This window comes from Leuciscus leuciscus (assembly GCF_965113295.1).
Source record: "Leuciscus leuciscus genome assembly, chromosome: 4".
NCBI classification, from domain to species: Eukaryota; Metazoa; Chordata; class Actinopteri; order Cypriniformes; family Leuciscidae; genus Leuciscus; species Leuciscus leuciscus.
Window position 1 is genome coordinate 18,098,496 of NC_138728.1, and position 21,482 is coordinate 18,119,977.

Below are 21,482 nucleotides of genomic sequence, written 5' to 3' on the forward strand. Positions count from 1 at the left end.
GTTATTAGCAGGTCAAAGAAACACGAAACAGCCGCTGTAAAGGTGACATTTCTCCGTCTTGATCACTGCAGTCAATTCGATTAATACTCGTTGTACAAACACAGAGTGCTGGCACAGGCATAAGCATGTCTTCTCTCGGGAGGACGGCGGGTGTCCTCCGAAGCGGCCTGCAGCTCTTCAGGCGTGGACCTCAGCAGATGACCCTCAGAAAGTGAGTGTTTATGATCCGAAGGCTAACTGGCTAAACATGCTCCAGTACAGTCTGCATTTTGTGTCATGGAAAATCTAAACGATACTTTAGAAACGGAATAACGGCAGTAATTTAGTTGAAATATACGAACTTGGTCAGTTTTTAGAGATTGCTGGAATCTGGATATAAAAGGATAGCCTTAAATAGAAGTAGGTAACGTTACTCAGGTCGTATAATGGTACAGTGACAGTATCAAATGGTAATACCATGGCGGTGAATGATTCACATTTTTATATACTATACTGTTTACCATGGTACTCCAAGGTACAAGGCCAAAAACACTGTGATAACCTACATTTCTCAAAACTACTATATATATAATTCTCCCAGCTTATCACTGCATGCATCATTGTTTGTAATACTGTGGTTGGCATGAGTACCACTAGCCATTACATTTTGTTCTATACTTACTGTAGATATGTCTGTGTGTTTTAGGGCAGGAGGCGGCCCTCACATTGAACCCCAGTACAGACAACCTCCTCAGATCACCAAGAACCAGAAGTTCCAGGCAGAGCTGCTCAGCGGGGCCATGTGGTTCTGGATCCTGTGGCACACCTGGCACGACTCGGACGCCATCCTGGTGAGCGGAAACTGCATCAGCACATGATGAGATGAAATGCCTTTGTTGCCACTTAACTAAATGTCTCTTTAGGGTCATTTCCCATGGCCGGACACTTCTGCATGGACCGATGAGGAGCTGGGAATCCCACCTGATGATGAAGAGTAGACTTGCCCTCAACACCCCAATGTACACATATGAATTCAAGTCATTTACATGCAGAGGAAATTGCTTATTTCTTACCTGGTGTGTTGCCACATCACACATGACTGATTTTTCTCTTCTCCACTTTGCATTTGCAGATGTGCTCCAGATGTGATCGCTAACCCGCACATTTTCTGAAGAGGAAACTGAAAGTTCCTCTTATGTGTATGGACTTATTATCAAGTCTAATTGTACAAGTTGCATTATAAAAGAAAGGATTAAATGAATAAAAACCATAGACTCTTGAGTTTGTCAATAGAACAGTGTTTTATCACTTAACACTTGGTAAAGGGAAGGGGAAAACAGTGTGATCTACAAAACATTTCCCTCATCTTATATATACATTGCATTGGAGAAAGTCCATCACATCCAAAACTTTTCAAAGAGAACTATTGAAGAGAAGGAACAGAACACAGCATTTGAAAACACAGTGACATTAAGTCTATACCACAGTTGAGTATGGAAATGAATGCTAGAGCTTAATAAATACTGTACAATTAATGCGTCAAAGCAATGGAAACCTGTCTGAAGAACAGCTCGATTGATCAAATATGAAGGATATGAGCTGTTTTTCCTCAGAATGCTGCCATTTTCAAAGGGTGTCTGTCTACGTGAAGGTTATTGAGTGGGAACGGAGGAACATTTTATCATTAAACACTTGCGGGTGAGCAAAACTCAAAACCGTAACAAAGCCTGAGTTTTAGCGGTTATCCGACTCAATTCATGTAGATCCAAAATAGTGCATTTGCTTTCTGAACCAACAGACTGATCAAAATCTGTTGGTGCTGATCTATCCTCAACAGTCTTACAAACTCATTTTATATACTTTACAGTGGAACACAATTTTGTTCGGAATCTGGGTTTTACATTTACCAGACACAAAATAAATGGGAAATATATATACATTTGTTGGCAAGTTTGTGGGAACGAGTACAAAACGCGATTAATATGACGGTGCTGGTAATGAATTCAAAGATGTCACCTGTTTGATGTTCCCTGAGAAAACGTTTCATAGCCTCTCTAAGAAATTCACACAAGCACCACCAATTTTTTTTTGTTTTGTTTTTTTGTTCCCGCTGAAATTCTTTTGTCCCGCTTCAACAGGTCGCAAAGACAACATAAAGCAACAATATTCAAACAAAGTCAACTTGCGCTAACATTTCAGAGGTAAATTTAACAAGTCATTCAAATTATTATTATTTTAAAAAGTAGCATTAAATGTGTTAACTACAAAACCCATAAAGCTGAACCTAAACAAAAGCTCATTCCTTTTGAATTGGTAACATTCGAAATTATACTCGTATTTACAGAACTATTCAATGCAAAGAAAAAACGGGAAACTCCGAATGCAATATAAAACCTTAGATCTTTGAAATTAATAAATAAGTTATCCAGTCCAAAAAAAAAAAAAAAAACCCAAATAGAACATAAATTATGCAGAATGAGCTAAAGATCATTGTCAATCACGTGACAAGCATATTTAGTCCTCGCAAACTACATCACATACAGTATTTCAGGGGCAGCGCTCCAGGATGCAGTACCTCTATGCGGCCACTGGGTTGTGACAGAGGCGAATAAATGTGTGACAATACCTATACATGTACGATTTTCTCAATTTTGCCAGTGTAAAATGACTACTCCTAGTTTCACTACCTTTCGTGATATATATACATATATATATATATATATATATAAAAAAAACGAACCAAAAGGGTTGACAATCAGATGCACTTGCAATACAAGGATTGTATGTGCATTTGTCAGCATTTTTTTTTTTAAATGTTGTTTTTACAAACTAAGGTACAAAAAAACAACAACAGAATATTAATTTAATTCACTCATTTAAAAACAATAAAAAGAATTAACACTGTCAAATCAAGGGAAAGTCATATAGTTGTATCTTTGCCACTCTTTGAGTTCATTTGATGGTTCCACCATGAGAGGACTTCCTGCGCATCCTAAAAGTGCGGCCCACTAAATCATCAATACATCACTCACTGCTGTACAATTATTGCTTAAAGGGGAAGAGGGGGTTTGGAAAGGGTTTATCAACGATCAGCACCATTTCAAAAGCTCATACTCCAGCCTGAGACAATCAAAAGGAGAGAGAAATAGGCAGATTGATAATGACTTGAGGGGAATCCGAGGATCAATGGAACAGTCCCAGTGTGTGCGAGCGCCTGGGCACTCATGCTACAGATGTGAGAAGAGGTAGGGTGGGGGAGAGGAGAGGCCTCAGCCCGTGATACACATTAGCCTGTAGGAACACGCGCCACTCTCTGACATCCGACCATGCGTTTCTGTGCTTGCTCTTGAAACTTTTGGCTGTTAATGTTTAAATGTTGTCCAAGGTAAAGCAGTTTCCCTGCGTTGATGGATAATTTGTTGTGTATTTCGTGCGATTGGTGGAAAAGGTGAGCCATTAAACATACCCTGTCACCTAAACATGCACAGTGAGTTAACTGTGTGTGTGTGTGTGTGTGTGTGTGATGATAATCCCAGCGTATAAAGAAAAGCAGCTGTGTTGATTTATTACACATAGTCTCATTCTTTCCTCCGTCATGCTACAGGAATAAGCCTTTATGGCGACTCATTTTCAATATCTTCCCAAGCCTCTGTTTAGCTGTCGCCTCTCCTTTCTTAGGACGCTTTCCTGCAATACAACCACAAAAACATGACATAAGTCGATACAAAAAGTTTAACATGTTCTTTAAAGTATAATTGTTGCAAACATAATTGTTACCCCAAACATTTTTTGAAGTGATCTCCCACATGGGTTTTATGGGTAAACGACATAAGAGGGTCAATGACAGGAAAAATACATGAACAAAAGGAAAATCCTTTAAAAATGTAGTATAATACACTTTATACCATGTTCAAGAAAGGTTTTGACAAATTTAATCACTCTAAAAATGCCATGTCATGTAACCTGAATATATGTGTGAAAAAATATTTTACATATTTTAAAGGTAAATTATGTATTTTCAAACTATTAAATTTACAAAATTTAAGGTAAAAATAAGTAGTTTTAACAAATATATATTTTTAAAAACAAAAAAGTATTTTACATATTTTTCAAGGTAAAACATTGTTTAAAATACATTTTCAAACTCATTTACATATTTTTGAAGAAAAAAAGTTAACAATTTTCAAAAAAAATAAGTTTTTACATAAGTTGTAACAAATACATTTAAAAATTTTTCATTTACAAATTTAAGGAAAAATATATTTATAACAAGCAAAATTCTTTACATATACAAATTTTCTACATTTTCATTCATAGTCGGTAGTATGTAGTTTTAGCTTATTTTCAAAATTGATTCATGTGTTTATTTTATGTACAAATATTTACATAATAAATAAATATGATTACACCACATGACATTTTACCTTGCCTTGTCATAAAAAGGTCAAATTACTGACTACTTATGGAAAAACAGTCATGAGGCTCAGCATGTGTTCTCTGTCTGTCTCTCTCTCTATATATGGGTTTTTGTCTGCATGTTGGTTGCACCACATGACCTAATTTGGCAAACAAAAGTTTGACTTTTTCTAAGAAAATATAAAAATATTACTACTATTATGTCTTTTAGTGTAAGAAAGTGCTCACCTTTAGTGGCCTGGTTGCTGATGGGCGTGGGGTTGGGCACATGTCTTTTGGAGGGGTGGAGTGGAGGAGAAAGTGAGCTCTCTCTATACGAATATTCCTCTCCGAGACTCCCATCCTCTCCCTCCGGGCTGCGGGGCGCTGAACAGGGTTCACTGCTGTCCCACATATCACTGCTGCTGCTGCTGTTGCTGTTACTGTTACCCTGACTGGTCCACCAATCGGCCCCTTCTGAAGCCTGCTGACACAGCAGCCCCGCCATGGACAGCATGCCCTGAATGGCACTGTCTGTTCTCGGTGAGGTAGGACGTTCTCTGTGGAGAAAAATGACTTAAATGAGCTTTTAAACTGTGCCGGTTTTCTCAGGTGTGTGAAATGAGAAGGCAGTCATACCGTTTTAATGCTTGCTTATGGTGGCCGCTCAGATGCTCCACAAAACTCCCTGAGTCTCTCTTGCTTGCTCCATCCTCTTCCTCAGAACTCCCTGACTCTGATGAGCGTTTCTGTTTAGAGAAAGGGTGACACACAGGAATGAGATGGCAGAACATGTTTTAAAAGCGGTCATGAACTGCCAGGGCCGGCTTTGCCGACAGGCGACACAGGCGGCCGCCTGGGGCGCCATCTGCTGGACGGGGCGCAAAATTGCAGAAAAAAAAAAAAGTTAATTAAATGTATGTATCGTATTATGAAAGCTGCGCACACGCTGTACACTTTTACTGTGCACTGTCCACACACTGCTTGTATTTGTCCATTTCTTTTACTAGATTATATTACAATCCTAAAAAACGACTGAGTCACTCTGACAGGCAGCTGTCAAACTCACGCGCGTTGCTCAGCAACCGGGAGTGGCACGAAAACATCTGACAGCTGGTTTTAGCGCTTTGAATTAGGGGTGTGCGATATGACGATTTTTGATCGTGGACGATTAAAATGTCTCCACGATCTGCTTTTGAAGAAATATATAAAGTTATCTTTCGAGTCTTATTGTGCTTATACTGTTAAATACACACAAGGTTTACATAAACAAAGTCGGTTATGTCTAAAGTGAAAGCAAACTTGAGAAAATTGAGAGAAAATCTGCTTGTCAAATGCGGGCACTCTCGCCTTGGGCACCAAATAACCTAGAGCCGGCCCTGTGAACTGCTAATGTAGGAGTAATAGGCTAATTTCTATCCAGTTTTGGACCCTCTCTTTGAAACACTGTTAGGCATGCCGCATTCACGACTTTGAAGTAAACGTCCACTGCTATGATTGGGTAACAGTTTTGGAAAATTAAATATTTTTCAACGTCCCCGGCATTACATGTGTGGAACTGTTTTGAAAACTTCAGATGTTGAAAAATGGCAACCGGTGAAATTCAGCCCCGAATTAGAACACAGACCTACACCTCAAATAACAAGGGTAGTCCAGTCTGCAACAGCTTCGTAGTTAATCATCTTTATTTATATTTATTCCTTATGTATTTGTGAGGTAGTATTGTATTTTATCACATTATATTAGTGTTGAAACGAAAAAGCTACAGAAAGGTGTTTATCTCGTAACATAGTCGAAACATTTGCCAAATGTGAAACATTTATGCGTATTACATATGCTTTATATATCTTGGTTGTGGCAAATAAAGTTTAAGTACTTGGATTCACCGCAGTTATAGTTGACAGGATAACTTACAAATTATGTTGCACTGTTGTTGTTATATTCATCATTCATAATTTTTTTGTAAAGTGAGTACATATCAAATGATCCGTAACAGACAAAGTAATAGTGACACAATGTAATAGTGAACAATCTCTATTGTTTTGCCCTGTGTTCGTCTCTCTCGTACTTCTACTACATCATACCCGTGAATCGGTGGGCATGGCTAAAGAGGCAATGATGTAGAAGTAGACATTGATCTTCTGTTGACGCGGTCTTTTGTCGCACTATGACGTCATAATGTGACAAAATCCGAAACAAGTCGTTTTGGGAACTTGGTTTCAGTAAAAGCTGTTTTTGAGTTCTGAAACTTACAATATATTTTTATAGTACAATGACCTCATATGTCAATAGACCAAGGAAAATATGATTTCTCAATGCATGACCCCTTTAAACCATTTAACCAAAAAAATGTGTTCAGCTCGTGGAGAGTTGAATCGACATCAACAGTACCTCGGCACAATCCTCCGCCTCTGACTCCGAGTCACTGTCTGAAGATGCTACATGTGGCGACTCTGCCTGCACAGTTAGACCTGACAAAATAAGATGATGGTCAAACAAATATCTTTATACATACTAATCAATCAATAATGACAGAAAAAAATATATGCTTTTGTCTTTTCACAGACTGGCTTCAAGCTTATAGCCAACTCATTTTTAAAGTAAGAGCAGGTGCGGCCATTTTTAACTTCAGGTATTTTTTGCTGTGCAAAACAGCTGATTGATATTCCAAACTGGTATTTCTTATTATGTGTTTGTAATTACATCAGTACATTAAAATAATACTGTTTTGTACTGTAGCACACTTTACTGCACTTTGTTATTCTTCTAGTTATTTCCTTTTAGCAGCTGTAATAGCTTACACCCACGTTGCAAAATAAGGTGTATAGTCAGTCTGGATAGCAAAAGCTGAGCTGTGACAACCTCTACAGCTCCAAGCGACTCACCATGATTGAGTGGCTTCTTGATGGTGCAGTGTACTCCAAATTCATCCTCTCGCTTTTCTTTTTTCACTTCTTCTTGTGGGCACATTGGCATTCTTTCCAATTTTATCCTGTGTTGATGGAACTGCAACATTTCCACTCCATTGACTTTGGCTGTCACATTACTGATAGATAACCTCTCCCTGTGAGGAAGGAAGACCAAAACAGAAAACTTTATTCATTAAATTAATATATTACATTAATAAATAAAACATACATACACACATATATATATATATATATATATATATATATATATATATATATATATATATATATATATATATATATATATATATATATATATATATATATATATATAGTTATTAATAAATATACACTACCATTCAAAAGGTGGGGGGTTTAAAATCTTTAAAACAATTTTCTTTTTTAGGTCTCTCATCTCAACAACAAAAAACATTTTTGTGGAAACCACAAGACACTTTTTTTTTTTGGGATTCAGTCTTGACTTCACTTTTTCAATTTAATTCACTACTACTACTACTAGCATATCTACTACTACTACTACTACTAGCATATCTACTACTACTACTACTACTAGCATATCTTCTACTACTACTACTAGCATATCTTCTACTACTACTACTAGCATATCTTCTACTACTACTACTACTACTACTACTACTACATCAAACTTATCAATATAAAAATATCAAACCCTTCCATGTCAAGAATTAAAGAGGTACAAATAATCTCTCAATGTCACTATTCTCACTACTAATACCAGATCAAACTTATCAATATACATTTACATTTACATTTATTCATTTAGCTGACGCTTCTATCCAAAGCGACTTACAATTGCTATATATGTCAGAGGTCGCACGCCTCTGGAGCAACTAGGGGTTAAGTATGTCACATTAAATAAGTTAAACAAATAATGTAAATGTTTACAAGTTAAATGAAAACAAAGGCATGTAGCCATTCAATTATTTCTTAAATACATATTTTGCTTCAAACTAAATATTTAAATAAACAGTAATATATATACACAAAACAAATATTATTTTCTTTTTCTTATAATATCTAATAATGTCCTTTAATTACTAAAGTTTTACCATTAAATCTTACTGTGCATTGACTGGCATTATTATACATCTCTGGGTCACTCATAATAATGAAAACTAGAGCCTAACAGATAGCCAATCTAGTGGTCACAAAAAGAGAAGCTACCGGGACCCTCACCTCATAATTTTGCCATTACAGAGCACCAGGCGCAGGGCATTGTCATGATTCCCATCAACAGCTACTGCAGACACTGAAGACACTTTCTTAAACTTGCCATTCACTTTGGAGCTGAAGGTTGGGTCCTGTTACAAGAAACGAGAGATGTTTTTTTACGGGAAATAGAATAATTGCATGCTGCTAAAGCAGTGAACCTATCTAATATCAAGGTGAAAATGCCCTCTAAAACCATTTGATAGCATTGCATTACAGTCATATGATAAGGAATAATGAAGGCTAATGTCGCCGTAGAGAACAGATAAGAAATTTGAGCTTCATGCTGCAGTGCATTATGGGAAAAAAATCTGACTCGCTCACCTCCACAAGCGGTCCGACCTCCAGTCTCTTTAATACCTCCAGCGTGTGAAGCTCCAGGATGTCCAAGTTAGAGGGCAGTTTGCGGCTGTGATGATGATGATGGTGGTGGTGTCGATGATGATGGTCTCGTAGCCGCCGTGCCGCACGCCGTGCCTGATATCCTTTCTCCAGTGCTGAGCGTGTTAAAGGGCACTCAGCACTTCCCTGAGATTTTCCAGCTTTATTCGAGTCATCCTGTTTAAGATAATACCACAGCAAACCACTAAAACTTGGAGCTGTTTTAGGTTATGTGAAAACACTCATATTAATGAGCATATATTTTAGTTAAAAATTAAAAAGATTTTTTTTTCTTAAAGAATTAATGTTAATTTGATTTAACTTGGCTTAGTAAGAATTAAAAATTAACTTAATCTTTTAAATTTAATGAAATTTAAATGAATATTAATAGTAAACTTGCTTTAGTTGAATATAAATGATTTACTCCAAGATGTGTAAGAATTCATATTTAATTTAATTTAAAGTCCAGGCTGTGTAAAAATTTATATTAATGTAAGATTTTAAATTGTTTAAAAATTCATTGTAAATTTGTTTTTAAAATTACAATTTAATTTAATACATTTTTAAATTTAATTTAATTTAAAGTCCAAGCTGTGTAAGAATTCATATTTAATTTAATTTATTTTATTTTATTTAAAGTGCAGACTGTGTAAGTGTAATAAGTTAAGCTTTTAAATTGTTTAATTAAATTTAAATGAATAGTAATTGTACATTTGCTATATAGTTTAATATAATATAATATAATATAATATAATTTAATTTAATTATTTACTCCAATGTGTAAGATTTAATATAATTTAATTTTAAGTTAAATAGGTTTCATTTAATGTAGTTTATTTTTGATTGAATTGAATTTATTTTAAGTAGAATATTGGCAAGACAGAAAGGAATTGTTCCCATAAAGTTGCAAAGTGAAGATCAAAACAAAAAGCACCAAATATCTCTTCCTGTCACAACAGCTGTGAACTACTGTCTAAACCCCCCATTCAAAACCACTGGAGCTCCTCGGGCTCGTCTTACCTCCAGGTGGCGGATCTCCTTGGTCAGAGCTTTGATGAGATGGCTTGGCCTGATATGGTCTGGAACCTCACTGTTAGGTTGAGTCAACTGTGGAGGAAACACACAGAGAAAAATAACCATGTAGAACAGCCACAGGAGTTTCACTAGAAAAATAATGACACGGTAAAAGCGGAAGTTTCTCTTGCCTCCCTCCTCAGCCATGTCTTCAGTGATGAGATTAAAGCTTTCACCCCGTCCACTAGATAATCCTGAGCTTGACAATTATCCTCCCGCAGCTCTGAAAACACAAATGTTTCAATCTCCACTCCATCAAGAGGCTTCATCCGCAACTATTAAGTGGAACTGACATTGATATTTCAACATTTTAACATCATATTCACAGTTCTCTGATGTTGGTTAGTCGTCACATGACGGTTTAAACAAACAAAATCTGTGTTTTATTTTCATTTACCCTAGACTAAAGCACTGCCCCACTCACCTTTAAGGGTCTCCAGAAGGTTTTTGGCCACATACCAGCAGATGGCCTCAAAGTATGGGAACTTAAAGAGATCTGGAGTCTTCAGTCTGCGTTCCATCTCATAACACCTGAAATGAATATCAGTTCCAGTTTAGAATATCCGTTTAGAAACCTAAATTAACTATAGTGACAGGAAAAGCATAGACCGTCTAGAACAGCTTAATCAAAAGGATAAATATTGAGGAATAAATGCAGGGTTTTACCTGAGCTGCATGCCTATGTTTAAGTTATGCAAGAAATTCCCACCAAACGCCATGGAGTCCTGAGAAGTGAGCACTGCATGGATCCAACCTGTAGAGGGCAACAGATATCAACGTTCAGGCCTGAACAAAGATTGTTCTATGCTGACCTAATTCCCTTTCACAAGCCCTACCATAATTCTTTTATACATAACGATGTCTCTGTTCATATGTCATATGCATATTATTTCCTTTAAACTTTATCTTAAACCACCTAACCATTTTAGTAGTCTTTTTTTTTTGTAAAGACAGCAGCAAAACACAGTGTACACACAATTCACATCAGTAACCAGTGTGTAATACACACCAACAAATACACATCAGCAAAAGCTAAATATAGCGTAATCTCACACCCACACCTCTCTGAGTTTTATCTCTCCGTCTGGCTGGATGTGTATTGGCCGTCGTGTGCAGACATGCTGCTGAACAAGAGGGGGATTTCTGCTTCGTCATACGTGACGTTCTGCTCGAGGAGGGAAACCCACAAGCTCGCTTTCACACTCCTCAAATACACATGCTGTGATAATGAATCCTTCCCCCTAGAAGAGTTACGTCTACTACCTCCGCATTGGTTAGAGACCATTTATAGAACTCTAAACGTATTCTGATTTAAAGCGCCTCTCGCGGGTGATTAAAATAACATTCAGACACTTTTCATTCTTTCCATTCGGTGAGATGCACGTGAATTGCATCACAGCCCTTCGGAGTGTTTCCATTCTGTTTACCACGTTGCTCAGCGAAGACCGTTGCCCAACAATCCCACTGGAACAAGGGTCATCAGTGTTGGACGCTGATCCAGATTTTCCTGGCAGAAGTCCTGGGAAACCGCCTGATATTACTTTCGCCTTGCCGTACCGTGTATGTGTTTTTATACGATAGCGCACATCCTATTTTTTTCTCTTGTTGTGGGGTGAATCAAGGATAAAAAAAGCAAGTTGTTATTTAAGTAAATGACAACTGTCAACAAAGGAAAAATCCTTTACAAATCTAGTTAGTTAGGCTCTTAGTAATGTACACTTTGTATTCCTATTGGTTATTATGGGTTTGAAACAAACTTTTTTTCCCCTTTACACCTTGAACATGTGAGTGTACACATCTTTATTATTTTCAAACATGTAAAAAAATTTTTTACAACAAACCGTGAATTATTAATTTATAAATATTACTTTTTGGGGAGTCACTACATGACAATTTACAACCTGAACTACACTTTCCATGTTACAAATTATCTGATATTTTATCATCCGACAGTCACGAGTGTCTGAGATCTTCTCTATAAAACCATTTCTTGTTGCTGCATGTTGGTTGCATCACATGACTTATGATGATGATGATAATACAAGTTTATGGCAAACAACTTAAGACTTTCTTTAAGATTTTCATTATTTTAATAATGCTTGTGTTTTTCATTTTGATATCATTACCATTGTACCAACCTGACATTTTTAACATGAAAAAAAAAACCCATTTAAATATAATTTAATAAAATATCTTAAATGAATATATTATAATAAATTATATAAATTCATATAATATAAATTTAATTTATAATTATTTTTAATAAATGTTAATTGCAATTTTGATATATAAATAATAGATCAATTAGAAATGAACATTATTGACCCATTTGTTCTGTTGCATCATCAACAGAAACTGCAGAAGGAACTGATATAATGGATAAAAGAGGATAATTGGTGCGCACCTGCCCAACCTTCAGGACTACACGTATCATGACATCATCACAGAGCCCTCTTAACCCGCCCACAGCCTGTTTGCACTTACAGATCTCTGTGCACTAGAACATCTAGACATAAAAACGTTTCTTTCCTCAGGCTATCTCCACCTTAAACAGTCAATTACTACCTGTTTTTATAATTCATAATTCAGTATGGTGTTTATGCCACCTGCGAGTTAGGCAATAAATAGATCCTTACTATGTAAAATACATATTTTTATTAATACAGTTGTATATACAGTACATAATGCACACATCTGTACACAAGTCTTTTTATGTATTATTTTTTTATATCTATTTTCTTAATCTTACTTTTTAAATGTTCTTTCTATCCTCTTGTGTTATATATGCATGTATGGATGTATGCATGTATGCACTCAGAGCTCTTGGAAACCACAAAAAAATTCCTTGTGTTTGCGCACATTGGCGAATAAAGCTTATTCTGATTATAATAATGTAAACAGGTGGGTGGGCATAATCTTTTAAATGGACACAAAAAGGGATTCAGAAGTTTGTCTAATTCTGTGTTCTCACCGGTGGGGAGGAAGATGGTAGTTCCCTGCTTCACCACACATTTGTAACACTTGTCGACTTTTTCCCCAAAGAATACTTCGCTCTGATTGGGTGATGAGCTCCAGGACTCATATAGTGCAAGGTTAGCCTTAGTCGGCTTGATCAAGTAGAAAATCTTCTCTCCCTGCGCACACAAACACAAAATATTATCAACATTTCATTGGAACCGCTTATCAGCTCTTGTAGAACTGTAAAATCACATGACTTGAGCCATTAATTATTCATGAATAGGGGTGGGCGATATGACGAGATGAGTAATGTTATTTCACGTTAATACGATATATACAGTAGTCAACATTTGAAGTGGATCAAAAAACTTCAAAGTTGTCCTAAGACAAGAATGGGTATTGTATAACTTTGATGAAGGTTATTGATCCACTTCAAATGGTGACTACTATATTACGATAAAGTTATTTTTGCTTTAAATGAAGTTAGATCAACATTTTTGATACCATTGAAATTTCATAAATCTCATCACCAAATTCAATATCACAAAAAAACTAATCCTAGCCTAACTAAGATAAGTTAAAAGAGCTGTCAAGCATCAAACAGGTCTCAGTTCATACCCAAAGAACATGATACCACACTGAAGTTCCTCCAAAGTCGATGTGGAAGTCTGTGTAACTGTTTTTCATTCCCATGAGACAATACTTCTGCACAAATGGTTTGGGGAAGAACGAGTCGTCAGGCCAGTAGTTCTCCACCCACGACATGTTCTGCGCTATCTCAGGAACCTCCACCAAATCAGACATCCTAAAATTGAGCAGGAAACAAAAATCAGATTTCACACAAGCACTTATACATGTCAGCTGAATTCATGTAAATCATAAAGTAGCTACATAATTGTATATCAGGCCCCAAAAACAATCTTTCTTTAAAAACAAAGGATATTTGGATTGCTATTTTGTCATCTAATGCAACAACAATGTGACCTAAGTGTTAAAGTAACACTGTATGTTATCTTAACCAGTAGAATAAATTCATTTGCAGTGGAACTGACAGTTTCTCACACAGACGTACTTTGTATCAGAGAACTCCAGGCTGATAACGTTCAACACTTTGGGCCGTTCAGGTTGGTAGTAATACTTCACAAACTCTCCCAGATTCATCTTGCTGTCTGCCTGTCTTGCGACATCAATCACGTCAATGACTTTATTTGCACCTGGGAAAAGAAAGTGGATACTTTCAGATTTTTTTTATCCATCAATTCTTCGCTATATATTCTGTAATAAGGCTTTTGAGAGACACAGCTGCAGGGCCGCAAATCACAAAAGACAGCCGAGGACCGGAAACGACGCTGGACAGCTGCCGGTGAAGTGACTGCAATCCCTCAACACACACACAGCTGGCCAGCGTCTGATGACAGGGAACAGCTGGAGGAACAGTCCCACAAACACATAATGTGAAAGGCTCAAGCCAAAGTTGGCAACAGGACATAACTACAAAACTCTGCACAGCTTTTGAACCAATGCTGATATTTTTATGGTCATCACCCATTAATTTCCACCAATATTAATTTTAAAATGTCTGTAAACATTTAAAGTTCACCCCAAAATTATTCATTTATTTATCATATTTAATTTGTTTCTCAATCTCAACATGCAAACTAACATGCAAACTCCAAACTCACATATTTGAAGAATATTCATGCTTTTTCCACACAATGGAAGTAAATGGGCCAGTGTTATTTTAGTATTATTCATATACTACTATAGTATTTATAGCTTTTATTTAGATATTTTCAGTTACATTTTAGTTTAAGTTTTAATAATTGTATGTGCTTTTTGTTTTTCCCTTTTAATATTTCTATACAGGTTTATTTTTATTTCACTTCAATTTAAACTTATTTTAGTTCAAGACAACATGTATAAGGTTTTTCTAGTTTAAGTTTTTCATGTACTATTTATAGTTTAGTTTAGTTTATTTATACGTTTATTTGAATAGGGACAATACAAAAAACATGATTGTCAGTCGAAAGCTGGAAAATATGTATTGCACATCGAGATTATAGCATAAGCTAATTAAAAAAATATATAATTTTCGATTCAGTGTTAGTTAACAAAAACATTACTAATGGGGAGTAGCCTGGTTAAAACCAGACCATTCTCAGTAGTAACTGAGTTATGGTCTGGCAAAGCTTCATTAATAACTCATTTCCAAAGGGGCGTCACCAACGGACGTCGCTCAAATGCCTCTGGGCGCAATTGGATAGACCTAAAACCAATCAGAGCGATCGTCATCGTGTAAAGCCATGTGTAAAGCCATATGCTGCATCCCAATTCGCCTAAGTTACACTACGCCATAAAAGTATGTACTCTTTTTGTGAAGAAAATGTATTTACTTTTGAATGTGTAGCAAAAAAGTAGGCAAGCTTTGGGACATACTACTTCGTCATCTTTATCGGACGGATCTGTCGCGTGCATCCTGTCACTTAAACTGCCCTGTCAATCATCTTGTCACAGTTAAAATCCTCTATTAAATCTAATTTCATTTCCTACCGTTTCGGAGAGAAATGTAGTAGCAGGTTCATCTGCCAGTGGGTCTTTCATGGAGACTGTCCTCATGTGTTTGCAATTTTAATTTAATAATGCATTTAAAAGTTGCTGCGCCTGGCCTGCGCAATTGGATAGACCTAAAACCAATCAGAGAGATCGTCATTGTGTAAAGCCCGCCCCAGCGTTTCTGATTGGTGCTGCGATTTCGACGGATTAGAAATGGGCTTGAATGAGCTCTTTGCCAGACTACTTGCAGAGCAAATCTAAATTTGCCGGAAGTTGTCTGGGTTTTCCCAGGCTAAATGGGGACTAGAGTCAAGCTTCAAAAATGACAAAAATACCATACAACTAACAAAATTATTCTGAAGCTGCAGGATAACTTTTTCATTATACTGAAAAGAGCATCTTGAACATTCTGCCAAACATCATCTTTTATGTTCTACAAAAGAAAGTCATACAGGTTTGGAATGACATGACTGTAATCGATGTACATTTTTTTGGGTGAACTACCCCTTAAAATTCCTTTTAAAATGGTTGCTCTTATGAATAATGTTGCATTAAATTTGTTAAAGTCTGACAACAACAAACAATACTATTTTTTTATTTGCCCATACATGGAAGAATGAGTGTTTCTCAATGTGTGTGTATCTTTTCTAAGAAAAGAAAAGCAGGTGGAGGGAGAAAATGGAAGAAACGACAGACAGGGAAGGTTAGTGGCCTTTTGTCTGTGTCCAACTGGCTAGGTAACATGATCTGTTGAGTTCCCCCCCACCTCTCTTACACACACACACACACACACACACACACACACACACACACACACACACACACACACACACACACACACACACACACACACACACACACACACACACACACACACACCTCTTCCCCTCGACACCTGTTACTATTAAAACAGATCCAACTTAAAGATCAGCGGCGTGCGAAAGAGGGAGCCATGTAACATAAGCATTGAGATAAAACATCTCTATTGGGAACCTGAGCTCAGACTGGCTGTGCTGTACAACGGCTTTGTAACTGGAGATGAAATGTTTTAGGTCTAATGTAGAAAAGAAAGGAGATAACCTCCACAGTTGTCCACAGGAGTCCGGTCCAAACCCATTCACTACTAGCACGGACGGATAACCACAATCACAATGGCACTTGGTAACCTTACCTAATGCTCCAATGTGTTTAAAGTTGTTCAAAAAAACTACTTGTTAGCTTTAATAAAATGATATTAAAACCCAACAGAGGTTTGAGTAAAAGGGTGATTTTTCAACCTCAGGCACTAACGTGCCCGCATCAGAAACTTGCCTTCACGTGCCTTTATTATTTTTCTACTTTGGGGTCTCTTAGATATTTTTTTCCCAAGATTCTTTGATGAACAAAGTTCAAAAGAACAGCAATTATTTGATATATATATATTTTTTTTTCTTAACGTTATAAATGTCTTGTCACGTTTGATCAATGTAATGCATCGCTCCTGAAATAAGTATTAAAGGTAGGATAGGCAAATTGTTTTATACATTTTTAGTTATACTGGTTGAAACTTTCTTCACATCCTTCCTGATATTAATAACAGAAGTGGTCGAAATATTAATGATATATGTACATATCTTCTGTGGAAACCTCAGAAACAAAATCTTTTTTTTTAGATCCGATTATCCGTTGTCCTTCATGCCTATGTATTTCCATACCTCCGCGCACCCTGCTCACGCAGACATCACACGTCATCAGCTTGTTCCATGAGGCTATGCAGAGTTATAGACAGTCACTGAGCGCCACAAACAAGCAGCACCCGCCTTTTACAGTTCCTCTCAACCGAAACAAGGAGCTTATGCTGAGTTCACGCCATAACTACCGTAATTAATTGATGGCAACCCGCGACGATCTACCCTGAGCTACGAGACCTGCACATTCATGTCTTTTGTTGGAGGCCTGTCTTTGCAGAGCGCTCTGAAAGGAGGGTGGGATCTTATGCTTTTGTAATTAGCTTGCTATTGCTAGCCACTTCGAAATCACCTACCCTAAGTTTCTGAGGTTTATTAATTAATTAATTATTACCCTACCTTAAAAAAATATATATTACTGACCCCAAACTTCTGAACAGCATATATGCACAAATGTGTGTGTCTGGTGTGGTAGATTTTTCTTATTTCGCACCTGACCTAAGTCTTCCTGAGTCTCGTCTACAATCGACGTCCCCGAACGTCTACAGTCGACGTTAGTTCATCTGGGTCTCGTCTACAATTGACGTCCCCGTTCAATAATATTGATACTTTAGCGCGTCTCCTCATTGACGTCGGCCGAGTCCCCTAACCCTAACTTGCTGCGCAGCATTAACTAAACAGACTTCAGACAATGCCTTCGAAAATGCTTTAATCATGGCCGGAGGATCTAAGAGAAATTTCAGAGAGAATCCCACCCGCATGCTGAAAATGACATGATACATTACATCCTTTCATACAATTTGATTGGTTCTTCATAGGCAAACCCTTCTGTTACTAGCTAGAAGCAAACTCTATTTTCTTGATTACTTCATTGTTAATCACAAGTTTTCAGACCAGAACATCTGTCTAGTTTCATTTCCCCTATTTGTTATTTATACATTCACACACTCAAAGTCACGAGTTTTCGACCAAAGGGTTTGGAAACATTTAAGATTCAAAAGCATATGAATGTTGTTCCTGCAAGAAAAATGAATGTTAGTTATTATTAATAAAAAAAATCCATCACACTGGTTATGAGCCCAAATGTGATCTAAATGCGTCTCTTGCTCTAGTGCCCCACTTGACAGACACTATCCTGAGCTGTTATCTGATAGACCATAAACGCAATACACACAAACTGAGGTCTTACCAACGTAATGCTCCACATCGCTGACCGAGAAAGAAGGAGAGGGCAGTTTAAGGCCCAGTCCATCCAGGTCATGCACCACTATGGGGTAATGGAAGCCCTCCCTCTCCAGGAAGCGTTGGGTCACCTGACTCCCATGCATTGGCACCAGAACCTCATCCCCACTTTGGAACAGCCAAGACACACAAATCAATTGCAAGTCTTATCAGGTAGGTGCAAATTTCAAAGCCATAACACATGTATCAATGATTGATTATGTCCTTAAAACACATTAGAAGTCAAAGTAGGAAAGTTCAAAATCTAATCCAGAGGTGCTTGTACCTGTAAAAGCTCCTGGCCTGGAGTTCCTGTACAAACACAGCAGTTCCTGCCTGGATGGGGTGTGTGCCATCATTTGGCTCTGTGTAGTCATGCCTGTGCCAGTTGTTATGCTTTTTCACTGAGAAAAAGAAGAAATATTCATAAGACTGATCCTTGGACACAACAAAAGCAATAAAGAAACATGTGTACATGCACACACTTACTCATGGAGGGTCCATGGATGGGCTCACAGTTGGGACAGTGATAAACATCGATATCAGCAGCATGGTGCTCCACTACCTGAACACAACTGAAAAAAGGAAAGCAAGATAAAGCACCCATAGAATACTGCCACAACCACACATGTGAACGTTGCAGTAGCCACAAGCAAATAACAAAAAGCAAGTCTAAATCTTAAACATTTAGCCTAAACTTGTATTTATAAACATTAGCATTGCTCTATTTTGAATATTACAAGTTTCTTCTCTTTGGACGAGAACTCAATAACCCATTCACACACTAGACTAACAATGACACAAAAATAATATTTAGTTATTAAAGATCAAATTTACAATGAAACAGCATAATCAAAAATGTTTTTTATGAAGCAAATACAAATGGTGCTTGCACTGACATTTAAATTCTAGCCAATACTGATAATCATTTTATAAACAGAAAAATGGCTGATATTAAAATAAAAAAATAAAACACTTGAGTCTAAAATAAACTCTAAAGGACCTCCCCAGGTGTCTATAATATTTAAGTCTCTCGAAAGGCTAATTTGCTTATGACGATAATATCAAAATGGTCAAATAAAAATAGTCTAATATAGGCCTATCCGTCAACCAAAACTTACACAATGAATGTCCAAAATTACCACATGAACATGGTATAATCAGTTTATTTACAATTACAAATTAAACCAAAAACAATCACATTACTATAAAATGGGTCACCAATGCCACCCAAGGAATGGCTGTTAGCAGACCCTATGGTGCTTATGGTCCTACAAGTCCAATGTGCCTTTTTCTAAACTCATTCAATGCCGGTAATAATCTATGATGCATTGTACAATGGCGTCATCATCTGAACTTTTCAGGAAATGTTACAAATGTCAAAAATGTTTTACATAGTTTACCATTGGATACGTCAAACATTGTGTGGGCAGGCAGTACTACAATCAACAGAGCGTTGCGTCACAATTGTGGGATTTCCTCCACCACCCATGTCACTCCAACCGCACGCCAAGTCACGTTACCAAAAAAGCCAAACCACAACCGCAACCATAATGCTCAGCCACCCACACAAACACACGTTCCTAAGATTCAAACCATGTTTGACAGTCCAGCGGCAAGAGATTTACTGATGCCGAGACAACTGGGGCCACACAAGAGAACGCAGGAAAGTGCTAACACTCACACGGACGTGTTTACGGACACCTAGTCTGATACATACTCTACTTTTCCTGTAGCTTATATATATATATTAGCTACTTTTTAGTCACGCAAGAACACTACAACAGTCTCAACTAAATGTGGGAAATGGCCGTGATGTCCAATAAACGGTTGCATGACAAATCACCAATTACATTTGTTAAAAATAATAAATTCAGCCTCTTCAGCTGACTACAACAACCCTGTTATCTTTCAAATTGGCCCAGCTACAGCACAACAGCATTACGCGCAAAAGGGATTTCTTTTATACAGCCAAAATATTGAGAAATGCAGATTGCAGTCTTGGGGCCTTCGCTCACATATGTCTGTTAAGTCTACAAAACGATAGGCTGTCCCAGTGATTGATTTACGATTCAGAAGAGTGCACATGAGTGCAACTATGCTCCCTTTTATGCTTTTGCTGTGCCCACATTTGCAGACTTCACAGCGGACAACCACCCACAAGTGTATGAGGCATTTCGCCACATATTTTCTGTCCCTGTCTAGTGGTCGACCGCTATATTGCCAAGGCCGGTATCTCGGCCGATATTTGGAATTTTTCGGATTGGCTGATGTGTCAGAAGCTGGACTTTTATTTTGACGGGCGGCACTGTGAACGCCTGCGCCCAAGTACACAGCGCTCGCATTCTCAGTCTTCATTAGTTTACGGACTCGGTTTAACAGTTTTGTCAAATACTTTATTAAATAGACCTGTTAAACAAAGAAATGAAACGGTATGCGAAAAAGTATACCGTTTGTGTTTATATTATTAGTTAGTGGAAGGCAAACACTATTATACTTTCTCATTTACCATCAGCATTCAGCAAATACGCATATAATTTAAACAAATCTTTTAATATGTAATAAATATTTAATATCACAAATCCAGCTGTCAGATACTCTGAAGTGCGCATTTGTAGCCATCATGAACGTGTTACTCTGTACGTGACGGTCAGTTCAGCTTCACTGGAGACGCACGATCGACAAACTTTAAATCCTTGATTTTAAAATATGCTGCGCTATATTCAGTTGCCCATTATGTCATATTCATGAGATTTTCACTGTGCGGCGTATGTAAAATTAGTGTTACCATGTCTTTATTTGAAAAAATATGATTACCAATGAGCACAAACTTACCAGATTACTGAGTAGCCCACCCTGTTACAGCTTATTTCCTTTTTATTCATATATTTTTAAACAAATATATTTATTTGTGATTGCAATCAAGAATTTGCCACCTAAAGTATAGCCTAAGTATGTTTATTTTAAAGATGAAACTTTTTTATTTACTTTCATATTTATTTTAAATTTCTTAAATATTAATTCAAATAAGTATAAATTATATTTATTATATATATCGGCCACCCTGCTCTCTAAAATATCAGCATCAGCCATA

General features: G+C 37.1%; 2 protein-coding genes across 2 annotated transcripts in view; one reads left to right on the top strand and one right to left on the bottom strand.

The window, feature by feature from the left end:
- Positions 1-1,258, top strand: ndufb2 (NADH:ubiquinone oxidoreductase subunit B2). Its single transcript, XM_082168333.1, has 4 exons — positions 1-211; positions 686-830; positions 903-998; positions 1,112-1,258. Exons 1-3 carry the CDS (start codon positions 126-128, stop codon positions 975-977), a joined length of 306 nt encoding a protein of 101 aa, XP_082024459.1. The 5' UTR covers positions 1-125; the 3' UTR covers positions 978-998; positions 1,112-1,258.
- The window catches only part of kdm7aa (lysine (K)-specific demethylase 7Aa), a 26,760-nt gene continuing 6,534 nt past the window's right edge, over positions 1,257-21,482 (bottom strand). The window contains exons 2-18 of the mRNA XM_082168211.1: positions 18,878-18,963; positions 18,675-18,792; positions 18,357-18,517; positions 14,020-14,161; positions 13,566-13,752; positions 12,961-13,123; positions 10,656-10,743; positions 10,414-10,520; positions 10,121-10,212; positions 9,936-10,022; positions 8,859-9,092; positions 8,502-8,626; positions 7,260-7,438; positions 6,766-6,845; positions 5,014-5,123; positions 4,624-4,934; positions 1,257-3,666 (exon numbers count right to left, since the gene is read on the bottom strand). Of these exons, the coding sequence (XP_082024337.1) occupies positions 3,578-3,666; positions 4,624-4,934; positions 5,014-5,123; positions 6,766-6,845; positions 7,260-7,438; positions 8,502-8,626; positions 8,859-9,092; positions 9,936-10,022; positions 10,121-10,212; positions 10,414-10,520; positions 10,656-10,743; positions 12,961-13,123; positions 13,566-13,752; positions 14,020-14,161; positions 18,357-18,517; positions 18,675-18,792; positions 18,878-18,963 (2,359 nt within the window). The 3' untranslated portion in view covers positions 1,257-3,577. The remainder of the gene's footprint in view (positions 3,667-4,623; positions 4,935-5,013; positions 5,124-6,765; positions 6,846-7,259; positions 7,439-8,501; positions 8,627-8,858; positions 9,093-9,935; positions 10,023-10,120; positions 10,213-10,413; positions 10,521-10,655; positions 10,744-12,960; positions 13,124-13,565; positions 13,753-14,019; positions 14,162-18,356; positions 18,518-18,674; positions 18,793-18,877; positions 18,964-21,482) is intronic.

Bases quoted from the DNA above. Each gene is read 5' to 3' on its own strand.
- ndufb2 (XM_082168333.1), top strand. From the start codon at position 126: ATGTCTTCTCTCGGGAGGACGGCGGGTGTCCTCCGAAGCGGCCTGCAG. The intron at 212-685 runs GTGAGTGTTTAT...TGTGTGTTTTAG, and splicing joins CAGCAGATGACCCTCAGAAA to GGCAGGAGGCGGCCCTCACA. The intron at 831-902 runs GTGAGCGGAAAC...ATGTCTCTTTAG, and splicing joins ACGACTCGGACGCCATCCTG to GGTCATTTCCCATGGCCGGA.